The 19,855-nt window shown below is 38.9% G+C and overlaps 1 protein-coding gene across 7 annotated transcripts in view; it reads right to left on the reverse strand.

Moving 5' to 3' along the window:
* FERMT2 (FERM domain containing kindlin 2) overlaps positions 1-19,855 on the reverse strand; it is a 78,301-nt gene that overhangs the window by 18,207 nt on the left and 40,239 nt on the right. For 4 of the 7 annotated variants that reach the window (XM_027776618.1, XM_006160545.3, XM_006160546.3 and 1 more), the window contains 5 exons: positions 14,837-14,971; positions 7,888-7,920; positions 7,341-7,566; positions 7,132-7,234; positions 5,155-5,262 (listed from right to left, as the gene is read on the reverse strand). In XM_027776618.1, the coding sequence (XP_027632419.1) occupies positions 5,155-5,262; positions 7,132-7,234; positions 7,341-7,566; positions 7,888-7,920; positions 14,837-14,971 (605 nt within the window). The remainder of the gene's footprint in view (positions 1-5,154; positions 5,263-7,131; positions 7,235-7,340; positions 7,567-7,887; positions 7,921-14,836; positions 14,972-19,855) is intronic. The other 3 variants (XM_006160547.3, XM_006160549.3, XM_006160550.3) reach the window with 1 other exon arrangement.

Consider the following 19,855-nt stretch of genomic DNA (forward strand, 5'->3'; position numbering starts at 1 on the left):
CTGAGGCAGAAGATCATGACCTTGAGGTTGGCCTGGGCAACACAAAAACACTATCTAAAAGCATCCGTAGTCCCAGCTACTCAGGAGGTTGAGGCAAGAGGGCTGTGACATGGAGGGATTCTACCTTTTTTGGGGGAGAGGTTTTTGCTATAGGGCACATGCGCTCACCAGAGACAGAAAGTGAGAAATCACTCCCCAGTGGGGATGGCCACATCACAATCCCTTCTCGTCCATTCTCCTCTTGGGATTCTTAGCATGCATGCACATGCGCCCAGTGTGAGTTTAAGCTACCAGGTCTAGGACTTGAACCACGGTCGACTACATGGGTGTTGGGCAACATAGCTATTACGCTAACTACTGGTCCCATACTTTTTTTTTTTTTTTTAAAAGAGATTTTTGGTGTAGAGTATATGTGCTCACCAGAGCGACAAGAGATATGGGAGGCGAGAAATACCACCCTCCCCAGGGGGAACAGTCATACAGCAATCCCTTCTACTCTCCTCTTGGGAATTTGGGCAAACACACGCACAGTATGAGTTTCAAGCTGCTGGGTCCGGGACTCGAACAGTGGTCAGCCATGTGGGGGTCCAGCGATGTAACCATTATGCCATCTGCTGGTCCCAAGGGAGTCTATCTTAAAAACAAACTAAAACAAACCAAATAAAAACAAATTCCTAGATTTATCTCAAAAAATCAGTTTCTGCAAATCTGGGGTCTAACCTAGAATCTGCATTTTTACGAAGTGCTTTAGGTGATTCTGATGCAAAAGATCTGTGTGAGTCATACTGGAAAAATCTTGACTGTCGTAAAATCCAGATTTGCTTTTGATGTGTATGGGATATCTGTTAAATATTATATACTTAGATCTAAATACTTTAAAACCAGTGTTACTATTTTTTAAATCCACAGCTTATTTTGAATTATCTTGTTTCTTTTTCCTGATGTAAATTAATTTTTCACAAGGATCCAGGTGCCCCAAGGAGAGGATAATTCTGAGTGGCTGTGTATGAAATTAACAACAACAACAACAACAACAACAACAAAACACTAGGCCTAACCATATTTTCAGAGTTCTCTCCTGTGACCTTTGGGTCAAATCTCTGAGGCTTGTAGTAACTCAGGGAATCTATACTCCAAAACTGTCTCATTGAATCTAGACTGTAAAATAGAACCAGCAGGGTGGTTTGGGACCATTCAGTTTCCATGAAGGAAGATCCATTATCTTTGAGGTCTTTCTATGATACTGATATGAAGTATCTATGTTAGGGAGTAGGTGCAGAACAATGTCATTTCAATGAAAACACAACCGTGTTGTACATTCAACAGCAGAGTTTTTATTAGTTTTTTTCTTTTGTTGTTGTTTTTAGTGCTAGAGGATGTGTGCACTTGCCGGAGAGGGAGTGGGAGAAGGTGACCTCCAATAGGGTATGGTCATGTTGGAATCCCTTCTCTACTTCATCCATCAGGATTCTGGGCGTGTGCACCCATGTGCTTGGCATCTTTTTCAAGCTGCAGAGATGTGAACCACAGTTGGCCATGTGGAGTCCAGCTCCCTCGGCCACTAAGTCATAAGGCCTGTCCTACTAAAACATTTTTAAGTGACCCAGCCACAGTGGTACACAGGTAGCCCCACTGCTTGGGAGGCCAACATCCACATGGGAGTCACAATACCAGTTCCTAAGTCAACCTGAATATGGCAGGAATGGTTGTGTGTGCCAATAACCCTAGCTAATTGGGAGCTGAGCAAGAAGACTGCAACACGGTGAGACCCTGTCAAAAATACCCATCTCTACTGTACTGAACTGCAGTGATGACTAGAGGTTTGGATATCAGTCCAGTCTTCCTATCAGGCAAGCATGCATGCCCAAGACCCTGAAAGCTGGGGGAAAGGTATGAGAAGACCCTGTCAAAAATTTCTCCCCTGGAACAAGCAGATGGCGTAATGGCTACATTGCTGGACTCCCATGTAGTCAACCACAGTTTGAGTCCTGGACCCGGTGGCTTAAACTCATGCTGGGTGCATGTGCAGGCATGCCTAAGATCCCGAGAGGAGAATGGAGAAGAGATTGCAGCATGGCCATTCCCCCCCCGGGGGGTGATTTCTCGCTTTCTGTCTCTTTCTGGCAAGTGCACACACCCTGTAGCAAAAACAAACAAACAAACAAACAAAAAAACATTCAAAACAAAAAAAAAAGTCTCCTTCCAACGCTGGCAACATTCTGCATCATGAAGGAAATATCAATAAATAAAAAACAAGAACAAACTATCTTGTCTCTCTACTTCTAATAAGGGGTGCCATGAGAATTTTACATGCACCTGTTAATTTAAAACAAAATAATAAACATGCATTATTTTGATAAGAGATAGAACACTAGGTAATAAAATCAGTGGCCTTTCACATATGTATACATACATATATATATATATATATTTTACCCACTTTCTGTCATTGACAAAACTTTCCTAGAAAACTATGAGCCAATATTCAAAGTGAGAAAGGTGTAGGTAGAAAGCTATAACCAAGTGAGGAACTCCCAAATAAACGGCTCCAGAATTTAATTCAAGAAATCCTCTGGTCTGAATCATCTAAAACACAATACAGGATTTTTAACTAGTTGATTAAGCAAGAAAATAACAGCCCTCTTGTAAACAAGGATGGTCCCTTGTCTCTGCCCCTTTTGACTCTCTTATTTACTAAGGAGAGATTACTTATTGCTGCCCTCTAACAGCAAAACTGTTCTGGGCACATAAAAGCATTTGGAAGACAGAGTATTTCTGTTTATGTTCACAGGGAAAAAATAAAATCACTTTTATACTAATAGTGAATTCTCCATAAATGAATGTCAACTTCATTTCTTGTACTCATATAAAGGACAACTTTTATCAAGACTTAGGGTGAAACCAGAATTTCCCCTATCTCAGGATACTCAGCATAGCCTTACTCAGACACCTGAAATATAAGGACAAATTCATCTGGTGGTCACTGGACCTCATGTCTCTGGAATACTGATTTATGTATGCCACCCTAAAGCTACTTCACTAAAAGGTGGATTGGTAAATGAATAGATAATTTTTTAATTAGTCCCATTATAATTCTGAAGCAAGAACTATATGTGGAAAAACATTGGTTTAACCTAAGAAAAATGTTCACTATCTACTTAAGAATTCTCACTTTCAGGGACCAGCAGCTGGCGTAATGGCTATGCCGCTGAACTCTCATGTAGTTGAGTTGACCGTGGTTCAAGTCCTGGACCTGGCATCTTAAGCTCACACCAGGTGTGTGTGCATGTATGCCCAGGATCCTGAGAGGAGAATGGAGAAGGGATTGTGGCGTGGCCAATCTCTCCTGAGTGTGATTTCTCGCTTTCTGTCTCTCTGTCTCTGTCTTTCTGGCAAGTGCACATGCCCTACAGCAAAAACCTCTCAAAAAAAAAAAATCTCACTTTTTAAATATATTTGGTATTTGTTGGGGCTGGCAGTGGGTAGTGGTTAAGAGCACTGAACTCCCACATGGCCTACTGTGGTTTGAGTACAGGACCTGGTAGCTTTTTCTTTTCCCCTCCCTCTCTGGTCAAATTAAAATGAAGTTAAATAATTCTATTAATAAAAAAAATCTTTAGTTTCACTACTCCCTTAAGACCTTATTACCTGGGACTGACAGGGTGGCATGGTGGTTAAGGGTGCTGGACACTCCCACATAGCCAACCATGGTTTGAGTCCCAGACCTGGTAGCTCTTGCTTTCTCATTTTCTCTTCCTCTCTCTGTCCCTCTCTGGTCAAATTAAAACAAATAAATATATAAATAAATAAAGTTAAGGGATTTTTTTTTTTGAGAGGTTTTAGCTATAGGGTGCGTGTGCTCGCCAGAAAGACAGAGAGAGACAGAGAGATAGAAAGCGAGAAATCACCACCCAGGGGGGATGGCCACGCCTCAATCCCTTCTCCTCCATTCTCCTCTGGGATCTTGGGCACGCACGCACACGCGCCCGGCCTGAGTTCTAAGCCACCGGGTCCGGGACGCGAACCGCGGTCGACTACGTGGGAGTCCAGTGACATAGTCATTACGCTAACTGCTGGTCCCGTAAGAATTATTTTATTTACCACCTAAAAAGGTGTAATTTCTTTCATAGCCCATTTTTACAATGTCTTATCATCTTCAGCTGTTTATGAAATTATGCAGGTAAGCTTCTGTTCAGAAATATGATTTATAAAACATTTAGTTACTAAATGGTATATGTGTGTGGGGGGGAGAGAAAGAGAGAACAAGAATTTCCCAGTAGGGCATTGTCATGCCACAATCTTCTCTCCTCCATCAGGATTCTGCGTGTGCACACATGCATCAGTGTGTTTCTCAAGCCACCAGGACCTGGGTCAGCTATGTAGGATGTAGCTCCCAATGCATTGCACTTAACTACTGTGTTACAAGGAAGACTAAATCTGATTTTTTTTTTTTTTCTTGGAGAGGTTTTTACTGTAGGGCAACGTGTGCTTGCCAGAATGACAGAGATAGAGAGACAGAAAGCAAGAAATCATCCCCCCAGGGTGTATAGCCATGTTGCAATCCCTGCTCCTCCATTCTCTTCTCAGGATCTTGAGCATGCATGCACACGCACCTGGCATTGAGTTTAAGCTGCTGGGTCCAGGACTGGAACCGTGGTTGACTACATGGGAGTCCAGCAACATAGCCATTACACCCACTGCTGTTTTCCCTCAACAAAACCAAATTTAAGGGACCAGCAGTTAGCATAATGGCTATGTCGCTGGACTTCCATATAGTTGATAGCGGTTCGCGTCCCGGACTCGGTGGCTTAAAACTCACACCGGGCACGTGTGCGTGCGTGCGTGCCCAGGATCCAGGGATTGCGGTGTGGCCACCCCCCGGGGGGTGATTTCTCGCTTTCTGTCTCTGTCTGTCTGGCGAGCGCACACGCCCTATGGCAAAAACCTCTCCAAAAACAAACAAACAAACAAACAAAAAAAACAAAATTTAACTCAATTCGTGTATTTATTTTCCTAAGTGACGATTCACTTGTACACAGCCAAAAATAAATACTATTTATCAAATGCTATTGGAATTAATATGCTACTTTACTATTTAAAAAAACGACTCCCTTCCCATCCTAACAAATCCCATTTACCAAATCTTCCCTTTACCTGCAAAGCCGCAAACATCATCATTTCTTCTTCCGTGCATTCAATTTCTTCTAGGAGAATAGCCCATTTGGCCTGCTCATAAAGCTGATTGATCCTAATTGCATCATACTGCAGAAAAAAAAATTCTTAATATGTTACCTTTAACATTTAAAACATTTTGAAAACTGAGTATTTATTTTTAAAACTTAACTGGAAAATTTTAATATATAATTTCTTCCTGGGATTTTTTTATTCACTATCAAATGCTCAATTATAAGCAAGATATTTATAGGATTAGATATACCTATATATATCCACTTCTAATTTTCTATTTAAAATGACATTAAAATATAACAGAAGACAGTATTAAAAATAAATTCTAAATGTTATTTTCCAGGAAAATATGCCATGTATTATAATCTTTTATGATAAAGGAATCTAACTTGGAGACATTAAAGTAAAGAAAGGTACTGACAGTAAATGATTTTGGAAATGCTCAGTGTGGAGAATACCCAGTGGCAGTTCCTTGGAGACAGCACTAATTGTATTCAAAATAGAGGGTACATACATACTTGTAGAAAATATTTATTTATATGCTATTGAATCACACTTTTAATAACATTGGTAGTTCTACAGTAACATCTTAGCTATATTATCTTTGAATGTTAGTAAAATATTCTCCCTCCCCCCACACATGCAACTATTCCTGGAATAGCTTTGGTTTTACTCAATAATGATATACCCTGACAACGAAATTATTTTAATGTCGTATTATATATATTTTAATATTGTATAAATGATTATTCAAAGAAACAATAAAAAGATGATCAATATATATTAAAATCCAGACCATAAACATGAAAAGAATAAAAACGTAGCCACAAGGTTCTTCCACAGGATGATAAAGAAATATCCAAACCTCTGTGCCAAGTATTTTGTCTGTGTGTTTGCTGGGGGAGGAAGGGTATCAAGATCTTCATACCAAAGTTAAATCTCACCAAAAAAGCAAGGGACTAATAGCAGCAGAGCTGATACCTAGCGTACTAAAATAGGTATGTGGCTACTGATACATAGGCTTTTTACAAACGTGGGCTGGCTTTATTGTGCAGTGATGATGTGCTACTGAAAAGAAGCCGGGGTCCCCCATGCTGACTGTGCTTCAAATGCTCAGGTGGCTGGCTGGCCTGAGACATGCTGGGCATGTACACAGATGCCAAGAGCCGATAGGCTGGAGGAATGGAGGAAGAGGATCGAGGCATGACCAGCCCCTGTGGAGAGTGCTGCTTTCTCTGTCACATGCACATACTCTCTCTATCATGAGTAACAAAAAAGAGGGATATTAAACATCAAATTTTTAAAAAATGTATGCAATGGAAAAAAAATGTATTGAAGCAGTATCTTTCAGTATATAATTAGTAATCTAAATGCACCTAAAAAGGTAAACCTTTCAGAACAGCTTTTCTTTAAAATAGAAAAGATGTTTAAAAGAAAAATTTTACCTATTCTGTAGTAACTTTAAAATACATGGGAACCAACAGCCTAATGGCTATGCCGCTGGACTCCCACGTAGTCGACTGCGGTTCACTTCCTGGACCCGGTGGCTTAAAACTCACGCTGGGTGCGTGTGCGTGCGTGCCCGCCCAAGATACCGAGAGGAGAATGGAGGAGAAGGGATTGCGGCGTGACCATCCCCCCTGGGGGGTGATTTCTCGCTTTCTATCTCTCTGTCTGGCGAGCGCACGCGCCCTATAGCGAAAAACAAACAAACAAACAAAAAAACAACCAAAAATTGTATTAGGAAAAAGGTTTAGTTATGCTTCCAATTTAGTAAAAACAGATTTAAGTTCTGCCTAAAGTGTTGGGTTATAAATATTATTCAAGCCTTGTTACAGACTCAGGGTTCCTTACCCCATCGACTTCCAAAAAACTTCTAAATGAATAGAAATCAAACAAAAAGAAGAAATTAAAAGAAAAGAGATTCCTTTAAACCCTTGGTACCTTTGGATTCAAATCAAAAAAGCTGTAATACTTGAATCGGAGCAGCAAGGCCTCATTCTCCTTCACATCTTGCTCCATGAGAGATCTTGAGGAATCAAGCCATCTGGATTAACAAGAGCAGAGGAACAAAGACAGATAGAATTAATAAAATATTTCAGTCACTACCCAGATAAAGAAATTCTTCGGTTGTACTGTATCTTGAAACTTACCCTTGATTGATCTTTGCTTTATCAAGAAGAGCTTGAGGCTTGAACATTTTTGCCAAGATTTCTGGTGATGTGATTGGTTGACTGACAGCAAGTATACCAGGATTGCCTTCGGACAGAGCACTGTCACCAAACCAAGCAGACGTTGGTGACAAGGGACTTCCATCATGAGCATCATAAGTAGGGGTCATTGTTTTACTATAAAGTCCTGGGCTTGAGTATATACTTCCTAATAAGTAACATAAAAAACAAGTTTTAAGTACAAAGTACAGAACCTTAGGTTTCAAAACAGCATACATTATTATGATATAAAGTACACTGAAACACAAGCTTCATTTGGAAGAAAAGCTTAGTATATTACATCACCTGTCTTGAAAACATGAAATTAACTCTGCTTAACATTAGAACACATAATGACAAAGTCACAAGAACGTACTAAGTTGGGGGAATTCCTGGGCAGAAAAAAACTAGTTCAAGAGAATTAGAAAATAAAGATATAGCTGAAGCAGACAGACCAACAACTTTTGTGTTTAATTGTGGCAAGGCTCACCTTTCAGAGGGCCAATGTAAAGAACATCAGTGCCTATAGGAAAGGAAAGAAAGGAATTCAGAAGATAAAGGAAAGACAACAGAGGACAGAAACAAAAGAATGAAAGTGAAAAGAAAATGGGAAACAGAAAAAAAAGGACTTTTTAAAATTGTGAATTATAAACTGAAGTATTTTATTTCAAATAGACTCAAGAGTGAAGAATCTCAGAAGCTACAATCTAACAAATTTTTGGTCTAATTCAAAAGAATGAAGTTACACTCTAGGTCAAGCATATAGTGACAAACATGTCCATAATATTCATCACCAACTGAAATCCAAACCATGTTTTAAGATAGCTAAATATAATGGAATAAATCCACATTAAGAGAATTAATTCTATGTTAATGTTTACTCAGTGAATAGCTAAATAGCTAAACAGATTTATAAATAAAGTATTACTGCAAAAAGGCAGATAAATTTTGACCTAGAAAGAGGCTATGCACACTGGTATTCACTCACTGTTTCTGGGCAACAAAACTCCTCCAGCTTCCCAAATTCTCTCTTAAGATGTACTAAAAAGGTTTTTGTTTTCACCCACTTGTAGGACCTAATTGAGATGATGAGAGACTCTTCTGATCGCCACAACACACGCAGACTATACCATTAAAGTGTCATAAGGAATTTTTCAAATTAAAAAAAAAAATCTTACCAGAGGGCATGTATGCTCACCAGAGATAAACAGATGAAAAGAGAAAGAGCAGAAGGGGGAGAAAGCACTTCCCAGTGGGGCATGGTCACACCACAATCCCTCCTCTGTTTCTCCATCCTACCTGGGATTTGGGGCATACACTCAAACACAGAGGTGTGTTTTTCAACCTGCTGGGTCTGGGACTTTAACCACACAGTTGGCCATATGAGATCTAGCTCCCTTCACTTCTAGGAATTTAAGTTTAAAATGATTTTCTTTTAAAAGATGAACATGGCTAAAAAAAATTAAATAAGACATAGGTGTCTCTGATCACTGACCCATTTGTGAAAATTAAGTGTCTCTGTGTGTGCATAAAAGTTTAAGGGGCGGAGGAGGGAAGGTGCCTGGTGTGGTACAGTGGTAGGAGCTCTAGCTTTAGAACAAGACAAACCTTAGCTCAAGACTTAGCTCTACCATTTACTAGGCATTTACTCCCAGGCAAGTGACTTAGCCAAGCTTCTTCTTCTCATTCTTACCTATGTTTTAGAACTGTTTGAAGATTAAGTATAATAGTACATGTAGCGTTGGGAATAAATGTTCAATAAATGTGGTTCTTAGTAACTTTTTAATGAAAACATTGGTTTTCCTTTCTAAAAAGGATTCTTTATAAAGAAAACAGTTGAGAAGTATCCTCTAGGGCTTTTGTGTAAGAGTCAAGACTCTGAGAGGAAAGAACTGTAGAATGATACAAATACCAGGAATAAGCAGCAGCTGCAGCCTGGGGACAAGGTGACTGGTGCTAGTAAGAACAGGGAGCCCTCACCTGGGCAGGATAATTGCAGAGAATGCTGTTTTCCTGAGTATAAGCCAGACAGAAATTAGACAATTTAGGAACAGCACAAAGATAGAACCACGAAAGTGTAAGTTAGTGTGCAAAGTAAAAGTTGATTAGCTTCTGAAGATAATGCATAAAGCAAAACAGGATATAATAAAAACTGTCCTTGAAATCTCTCTGAAATAGCCACAATGTACACAGTACTATCTTTGAGCACAAGATAAAATACAGCAGGGGCTCTTTTAACCATTTAACAGAGTTAGCTGTTGATCTATTCAATATAGGCCGAGTAAGACCCCAATTGAAATGTGCACCTGGTAAACGACTCTGTAGGCCCACCATATTATTTATGCCAGTTTTATCTGTTACAGTAATTGAAGTGAAGCTGGAAAACATGAATGCAGAATCAAAGAGGTGTAGATCCTACGGTAACTAAAGTTAATGTTCTGGAAACTTGATAAAAGAGTGGCTGTAACAACTTGCTGACTTAGTTGAGAGCCAGCCATTATGAAAGGTTGGAAAGGAAACAAGATTAAAAAGTCTAGATTTTAGATTTTGCACTCAGATTGTTTTGCAAAGACTAATTTTTCACTCAACTTTAAAGATATTAAAGATACCGATCTAGAAATAAACATGTACTACAAATGCAATTTATGTGAAAAAGAAAAAAAGACCAGCATACTCATAACCAAGAGAGGACATTAGCCCTATCAAAAATAAATAAATAAAATAAAAAAGAGCTGACAGAGAAATGTATATTTGCAATTTTAAGATAAACTGTTTTAAGATAGGAACTTATTTTGTATCTCCTTTAACTGACTCTAAAAATAAAATACAAAGCCGGGGCCAGCAGGCGGCATTGTGGTTAAGGCGCTGGACCCCATGGTCAACCACAGTTTGAGTCTTGGACCTGGTGATTTGAAACTCACGCAGGGCCTGTGTATGTATGCACATGTCCAAAAGCCTAGAGGAGAATGGAGAAGGGATTATGGTGTGGCCATACCCACTGAGGGGCGGGGGAGTGATTTCTCACTTTCTCTCTCTGTCTCCAGCAAGGGCACAGGCCAAACAGCAAAATCTCTCTTAAAAAGCAAAACAACAGGGACCAGCAGTTAGTGTAATGGCTATGTCACTGGACTCCCACATAGTAAACCATGGTTCAAGTCCTGGACCCAGTGGCTTAAACTCATGCCGGGCGCATGTGCGTGCCTACCCAAGACCCCGAGAGGAGAAAGAAGGAGAAGGGATTGTGGCGTGGCCACCCCCCCTGGGGGGTGATTTCTTGCTTTCTGTCTCTCTCTTTCTGCCAAGTACACGTGCCCTATAGCAAAAACCTCTCCAAAAAAAGAAAAACAACAACAACAACAAATCCAATATCTAGCACCCTTTCAGGTTGGGGATAACGGGATTCTATATATCTTTAGACAACAGAATTATAATACACGTTTATACCATGATGCTCGCAATTCAAGAAGCATGGGGGTGGGGAAGTGGCGTGGTTGAGGAGCTGGACTCCCACATGGCTGAAGTCCTGGAACCAGCAGCTTGCTTTATTTTTTTTCTCTCTGATCAAATTAAAATAATAATGAATAAAATTAAATAAATGTTTTACAGTTTAAAAAGGAAGCATGTGGGAACTATGGGAAACTGAGTGTATCCTCGCTGGTAAAATGATACAGAGTCTATCTAGGCCTTACTGCAACTCTGCAGAGCAGAAATACATGTAAAGTACTGAGCAGTATCTGACATACATATGGACCGTGTGCTATTATCAGGGGGACACAAGCAACTGGTCTTATTTTTCAGTACTGTATTTGGTCCAGTAACTTACTAATGTGCTAACAAATCACAGAAGCAGGCATATTAGATATTTAATATTTCCTTTAAAAATTCAAGGTTCTGACCAGCAGGTGGTATGGTAGTTGAGGTACTGGAATCCCACATGGCCGACTATGGTTTGAGTACCGGACCTGGCAGCTTGCTCTCTCTCTTTCCCCTCTCTATTTGGTAAGCACACATGCCCTACAGCAAATTAATAACAAAATTGATAAATAATTATTACAAAAAAATTCACAGTTTAAGTCCTGGACCCAGCAGTTTGAAATTCATGCCAGGGGGCCAGCAGATGGTGTAATGGTTACATCACTGGACTCCCACGTGGTTGACTGCAGTTCGAGTCCTAGACCTGGCAACTTAAAACTCATGGCAGGCATGTGTGCATACATGCCCAAAATCCCTAGAGAAGACAGGAGGAGAAGGGATTGCTGCATGGCCATCCCCCCAGGGGGTGATTTCTCACTGTCTCTCCAGTAAGCGCATGTGCTCTATGGCAAAAATCTCTCTTAGAAAAGAAACTCATGCAAGGCGAGTGCATTAGTGCCTAAAACCCCTATATAAGAATGAAGAAGGGATTGCAGCAGGTCACCCTCACTGTGGGGTGATTTCTTAATTTCTCTCTGTCTCTGTGTCTCCAGCAAATACACATGCACTATAGCAAGAATCTCTCTTTAAAAAATAAAATAATTAAACATTTTTTCTTTTAAAGGATTTTGCTATATAGGGCACATACACTAGCCAGAGAGAGACAGAGAAAGGGAAAGTGATAAATCATTCTTCAGGGAGGATGGTCATGATGCAGTCCCTTCTCCTCCATTCTCTAGGGATTTTGAGCACACATGCCTGGAGTGATTTTCAAGCTACTGGATCAGGGACTCAAACCATGACCCACCATGTGGGAGTCAAACACACCTTAACCATCACTTTACTTGCTGGCCCCAATTACATGTTACTCTTTACATGTGTATGGCACTCAGACACTTCCTCCATATAACATGATCTTGGTGTACTTTCTTAGCATGTCAAATGGACTTACTGAAACACTCAAGTTTTTCTTTTTTTAAATTCAAGTGGTTAGGTTTAGACACCAAAACTTATCTTTTAATTCTCTCACTTAAAACACAGTAACATTGAGGGACCAGCAGATGACATAATGTTTACATTGCCAGACCCCATGTAGTTAACCACTTAAAACTCACGCCAGGCGCGTGTGTGCATGCCAAAATCTCGAGAGGAGACTAGAGAAGGGATTGCGGTGTGGCCATCCCCTGGGGGGTGATTTCTCACTTTCTGTGTACCTGTCTCTCTCTGTCTCTCCAAAGAGCGCAAGCGCCCATAGCAAAAATCTCTCTTATACACACACACACACACACACACAGTAACTTTGGGGCCAGCAGGTGACGGGGTGGTTTAGGCACTGGATTTCCATATGGCTTGACTGCAGTTTCACCCCCAGGCTGGCAGTCTGCTTTCTCACTTTCCCTTTCTCTCTCTTTCTGGTGAGCACATATGCCCTAAAGCAAATTTTAAAAAGATAATTATAAAGTTTTAAAATGAAATATTTTTTTAAATAATTACTTTATTTAACTTTAATTATTTACTTAAGTTTGACCAAAGAGGGACAGAGTGATAAAGAAAGGAAGAAAGCAAACTGCCAGGTCTGAGACTCAAACCGTGATTGGTTAGCCATGTGGAAGTCCAACGCCCTTAACCACCATACCACCTGCTGGCCCCCAAATTAAATATTTTAAATTTATTATTATTATTATTTTTAAATCTGGTACAGAGCACATCAGCTCACTAGAGAGACAGAGACCATATAGGAATTTACTCATGAAGTTGAGGAACTGGTAACACTAATCTAGGGTGAAAGAGGCAAAAGGAAGTTGTTATTATTTGTGTGTGTGTGTGTGTTTAAAAGAAGCTGTCAGGAAAACTGGAGGAAGATCAGAATATGTATAGTCATGGATCACTACAGGTACACTTCTCAGAATGTTGGGTAACTTTGTTACAAGGCAAACAGCAGAGTTAATACTTACACCAACCTAGGCAGTATAGTCTCCTACATATTTAAGCTACACAATATAGCCTATTAAAATCTTATGGGGCCACTGTTGTGTATGTGGTCTGTCATTGACCAAAAACGTCATTATGAAATGCATGACTGAATTATTTCTCATTATGTCACAATAATTTTTTCTTCTCTTTTATCTTCCCAATTGGCGGGCTTCTACCATTACTCACAAACCTTTCTCCCCACTGCCTTCTCCATAATTACTCACAGTAAATAAAAATGCTTTCTAAAATAATAATTTATTCATTTTGTAGCATATTCAGAAACCAATGGCTTTACAATGCACTAGTTAAAATCCTTATCCTGTTGTTTAGATACTGTCCAGTATGTTCACAAAGACCTTTGAGGTTTCTCCCCCATAAAAATAGGCTCAAATGATTTATTTACATGTCTTGTACTTTTCTTTTGCTGTGACATTCTCTGTCTATTCTTTCTGCTTGGATTGCCTTTTATTCCCCTCAAAATTCTAGCCAGTGGATCTTAAAAGCTTAATTCCCCAACCCATAAAACTGACTATACTCTATCTGGAATTAATTATTTTGTTTTCTAAATTCCTAAATCATTATTTTCTACAATATTCATTTAGCATTTACATACCAGCTCCTTAAACACTAACTGCTTTTTCAACTAATAATCTATAAATGCAATGAGTACATAACCAGGTACAGAAAAGCTACAAGGTCTGTGACCTTAGCCTCTCCTAATGTTACTATACCATAAATTATTCATCACATCCCAAATAGAAAAAAAGAGGAATGTATTAAATTATTGACATTAGATTAGATATTTGCTGGAGAGACCCATTCTAAATAGTGGATTAATAACACGTGGCCAGCAGAAACATGCATATGCCCTGGACTAAAGAACTACACAACTTAATCATCTAGCTCCAAAAATGACATTATGTGCAGTACCTGCTGAATGCCCTATGCTGACTTAGGTTCTGATAACAAAAGAGATCATGTGGGGAGCTCACAATTATTAGGGGAGAACATGCAGTATAATTCCAAACAGAAAAGTCTGATGATTTTAGACAAAAGGATGCATAAAGTCGGGTTGGGGAAGTAATGGCAGGGAACCTGGGAAAGTTTATAAAAAGGAGCAAAACTTTAAAGGAAAAAAGGAAGAGTAGTAAAAGGGACCAGCATATACAAGACCCAAAGAAGGTGTTAAGTAATTTAAGTAAGGTTTTAAGTAATAATGGATGAACTAAAACAGTGTCAGTTTTCACAATCTATAAACATTAAAAAACATTCCTAATTCTGCAAAGTAAAGAACCAAGTCTGATAATACTACTAACCCCCTTTTCACTTTCTGAGCAACTAAACTGGGTTTCTTTTTTATGTATTCAACTATTAATATTTGCTGTGACAGAAACAAGTAACAATAATAATGTTATGATTAAGGGAAAAAAGATGTTAAAGAAGTTTTCGTTATTTGACTACGCTTCTAACATACATGACTCATTTATTTATTATCAGAATGACTCGGGCACTCTATGTACAAGATCTCATTTTTGTGTCCCTCTCAGACTCACCTGATCCAGGAGTGATAAGAGGTCCCTCTAATTCAAGCGCTTCATCTTCAGATTGGTCATCTAGCTTTTTCTTTTTTTTCTTTGTTGGATCCCTGGGTTTTTTTAAGAGAGAAAGTTCTTCAGGATGCCTGATATCTATTAAGATAAGAAAACAGATTTTACTAGAACAAATAAAAAAGTGAACAGTTAAGTTTATGTCTTAATCTAATTTGAGGTAAGAATTTGTAATGTCCTTCTGTGCATATGTGTTTTTAACAGACGCTGATGCCACGCAAAAACCCTGATATATGACACTTCTTTAAAAAAAAAAAATCTACCAAAACCACTTGTAATTTATAACCATTTAATAAATGTATTGACTTCTATCTACATAGATTAATAATCCACCAGGGCACAGAAAGAAAACACTAGTGCCCTTATTTATTTACTTACTTAATTTGCCAGGGGGCACATGTGCTCACAGAAGAGGGGAGAGAGAGAGAGAGAGAGAAAGCACCCCTGCCTGTGGGGCATGGCCCCACTAGCAATTCCTTCTCCATTCTGTCTTTTTTTGGAGAGGTTTTGGCCTTAGGGTATGTGCGCTCGCTGGAGAGAAAGAGACACAGAGGGAAATTGAGAAATCATCCCCCCAAGGGATGTCCATGCCACAATCCTCTCTCTTCCATTCTCCTGAGGTCTTGGGCAAGAGCACACATGCACAACCACACCCGCCCAAGTGTAATTCAAGCCACTGGGTCTGGGACTCAAACTGCAGTTGGCCATATGGGACTCCGGGGATGAAACTGCTATGCCATCTACTGGTCCCATCCTTCTCCATTTCCACCTCCTTTATGAATTCTGGGCATGTACACACAAGTGCCTAGCGTGTTTTTCAAGCCACCAGGTCAGAGACTCAAGCCAGATCAGAGACGCAGCCAGTCATATGGGATCTGCTTTAACCACCACACCACTGGCTGGTCTGGAGCCCTTATTAATTTATTTATGTGTATGTGTGTATACACACACACACTTTTTTTTTAACCTAAAAAACTAGAATAAAAAAATTTAGCTTTATCACGATACATGAAGTAAATGCAATAATACTTTCTCGTCATTACCAAATCTCAAATTTTTATTAATATAAATTCTTTTGCTTTCTATTAAATGGCTACAAAATTTTGTATGTTGTTGTCATTTGTGGGGACTAAGAGGCAAAATAGGTAAATATTTATGTAACAAAAGAAATTAAAGATGACCTAAATAAGCTTAAATATATTACACTGTATGAGGAGGCTTTTAAAAGTTTGTAGGAAAATGGACTTAAAATATGTTTGAACTCTACATGTTTTTTTCATAATGTGCATTTTTCACAAATTTTCTGAAGACCCCTATATATATTTTATACACCATGTTCATAAATTGCAAGACTAATGGAAGTCGATTCTCTCCCCAAATGTGATAGATTTCAGGAAATTCCAGTCAAAATCTCGACTTTCTTTTTTGTAAAAATTGACCAGAAATCAGAACAATCCTAGAATAGCCAAAGCAATCTTTAAAAAGACAAAGAGGATTTACACTAACTGATTTTAAGACATCATAGTTATGATGATATAGATAGTGCAAGTCACTGAACTTAAAAGAAATATAGATAATTGTGTTAGAAGACAGAAGGCCCAAAATAGATATATATGGTCAAAAACTTTAGACAAAGGTGCCAATACAATTCAAAGAGAAAGAAAAATCTTTTCAACAAAGTGCTGAATAATGAGAGACTCAAATATTTTTAAAAGACTCAAATATTTTTTAACATTAAAAAAAATTAACCCTTACCTAACTCAATGTGTAAAAATTCTGAATGGATCTTAGATCCAAATTTAACAGCCAAAACCAATAAAACTAGAAGAAAATATAAGTTGACAGAGATTTCCTAAATAAAGTACACACAAAGAAAAGGAACCAAAAAGCTATTTAAAAAAAATTACATCAACCTGCTCTTTGAAAAATACTGTTGGGAAAAGAACAGCAAGCATATGTATTGAGGCAGAATATCTACAACACATATATGTATATCTGACTAAAGACTTGTATTCAAAATAGATAATGAACCCACACAATTCAATAATAAGACTAACAGATTCTAGTTTTGGATAGACACTTCATCAAAGATGAATACCAAGAACATGAAAACGTACTTGACATTATTGGTCATCAGGGAAATGCATATTAATACCAAAATTAGATAACATCAGGACCGGCAGATGGCGTAACAGTTAAGTCACTAGTCTCCTACCTAGTCCACCCTGATTCAAGTCCTAGACCCGGCGGCTTAAAACTCACGCCTGGTGGCATGTGCATACATGCCCAAAATCCTGAGAGGCAACTAGAGGAGAAGGGACTGCAGCATGGCCATCCCCCCACCCCTGGGGTGGGTGGTGATTTCTCACTTTCTGTCTGTGTCTCTCATGGGAGCACATGTGCTCTATAGCAAAAATCTCCCTTTAAAAAAAAAAGACAATATTATTACCTGTCATAGTGGCCAGCCTTAAAAAGACTGGTAATAATCAATGTTGGTGAGGATATGGGTGAGGAACTGGAATAGTAATACTCAGCAGAAAAAAAGGAATGTAAAATGAGTACGATATTGTAAAAGCATCTGTCAGATTCTCACAAAGTTAAACAAACCTACTGTGTAACTCAGGCATTCTATTCCTATTTACCCAACAAAATGAAAAGCATGTAACATTTTTATTCATAAAAGTAAAAATTGGAAATTACCCAAATGGACAAAATTGTACTATTTGCATATCAGTAGAATATTTCTAGGCAGTAAAATGAAACAAATTACTAATACATACAGTAAAATGAATGAGTGAATCTCAAAATTATTATACTGAGTGGAAAAAATTAACTAGGAAAGAGCATATCTTATTCCAGTTATATAATTCTAGAAAATGTCAACAAATTTACAATGACCGATCAATGGCTGAAAGCAGTCAGTTTGAGGGGGTGATAAAATGTTTGTCTTCACTATGATAGTTTTACAGTTGTAACCTTTGTCAAATTCAAATTATACACTTTAAGTGGTAACAGTTTATTATATATCAACTATACCACAATAAGGTTCAGTATAAAGAAAATGAAAATGGAGAGCCCATAAATATTGGGTCATTGGGAAAGTCATGACCCATATTTGCATGGATAAACAAAAACACATCATGACTTCCCCAACAACCTAATGAATGCATGGATGGATGATGGATAGGTGAGCACTAGGTCTGTATAGCTTAGTAACTGGCAGCACCACACTTTACGTGAGGATAACAGCACGTATCACTGTGTAACTTGTAATGCTACAGACTGATAAATTACCAAACGGAAGTTTTACAAGTGATAGTTTATAGCTTCATCATATATATCTCCATTAGATTAAATCTTGTATTACAAATTCAAGAAGCTTTTTGTTTGTAGGGTACCTGAAACTAGAATCTACCATACTGCTCCAGAAAAAAAGAGGCACAATTTAAGGTAGGAGCATAAGTCAAACTACCTGGATTCCAGTTCCAGTCCCACTATTTATTAGCTGTTTGACTTTGGGTAAGCCACTAAGCCTGTCACTGCCTAACTTTCCTCATCTGTAAGATGAGAACAAAGTACCTCAGAAAGTGGTTGTAAAAATTAAATAATAGGGCTGGCCAGTGGCATGGTGGTTAAGATAGCTGGATCCTACTTGGCCAATTGTGTAGTTCAAGTCTTAGACCTAGCAGCTTGGGAAACATGCCGGACTATCTCCCAAAATACTGAAAGGAGGGAGAGGTGGAGAAGAGACTGTGGCATGACCATTTCCCATAGCAGTGCTCGCTTGCTTGCTCGCGCTCTTATTTCTTTCCAGGGAGCACCCATGCCCTCTGATAAACTTGAAGAGAAAAATGATGTAAGACAAATGTTTTGGGAACCAGCAGTTAGCGTAATAGCTATGTCGCTGGACTCCCACGTAGTTGACTGCGATTCGCGTCCCGGACCCAGTGACTTAAAACTCACGCCGGGCGCATGTGCGTGCGTGCCCAAGATCCCAAGAGGAGAATGGAGAAGAGATTGCGGCGTGGCCATCCTCCCCGGGGAGGTGATTTCTCGCTTTCTGTCTCTATGTCTCTCTCTGTCTGGTGAGCGCACATGCCCTATAGCAAAAACCTCTAAAAAATAAAAAAAGTAAGACAAATGTTTTGTAATGATTAGATATTAATGTTTTTCTGTAAAAAAATAAAAAACCATGGTAAAAACTGAAAATTACAAAATAAGTTAAATAAGTCATTTAAAATCTCTTCTTGGGGCCAGCGGGTAGTATGGTGCTTAAGGCACTGGGTTCCCACATAGCTGACCATGGTAAGACAGGACCCAGCAGCCTGAATATCATGCCAGGTGCAGGTGCGTGTATGACCAAAGGAGAAGACACTGCAGTGTAGCCATCCCCCCCGAAGGGTGATTTCTTACTTTCCTCTTCTCTGTCTTTCTCTGGCAAGTACAAGTGCCTTACAGCAAAAACCTTAAAAGAAAAACAAAAACAAAAAACTATCTTTAAAGATGGTATATGGAAGCCAGCAGATGGTGTAGTGATTATGTTGCTGGATTCCTACATGGCTCACCATAGTCTGAGTCCGGGACCTGCTGGTTAAAAAAAAAAAACAACAAAAAACACACCAGGCACATGTGTGTGTGTGCGCCCAAGATCCCAGGAGGTGAAGGGACTGTGGCATGACTTCCCCTGCCCCCGGGGAAGGATGATTTCTCACTTTCTCTCTCACTGTCTCTCTCTCCCCTCTGGCAAGCACACATGGCCTATAGCAAAAACCTCTTAAAAAAAAAAAAAAGGATGGTGTATGAATACGTGAATAAATGACTTTAACAGCTACATATTCTATTCTGTAAATATAAAATTTAATCATTCTTCTCATACTGAGCACATTACAGAAAATAGTTTTACAAATATCTATATACATCTTTTTCTACACTGTACTTGTTTTGAATTCACTGTAGTAAAATTAC

This window comes from Tupaia chinensis, unplaced genomic scaffold, assembly GCF_000334495.1.
Source record: "Tupaia chinensis unplaced genomic scaffold, TupChi_1.0 Scaffold000688_1, whole genome shotgun sequence".
Classification (NCBI taxonomy): Eukaryota; Metazoa; Chordata; class Mammalia; order Scandentia; family Tupaiidae; genus Tupaia; species Tupaia belangeri.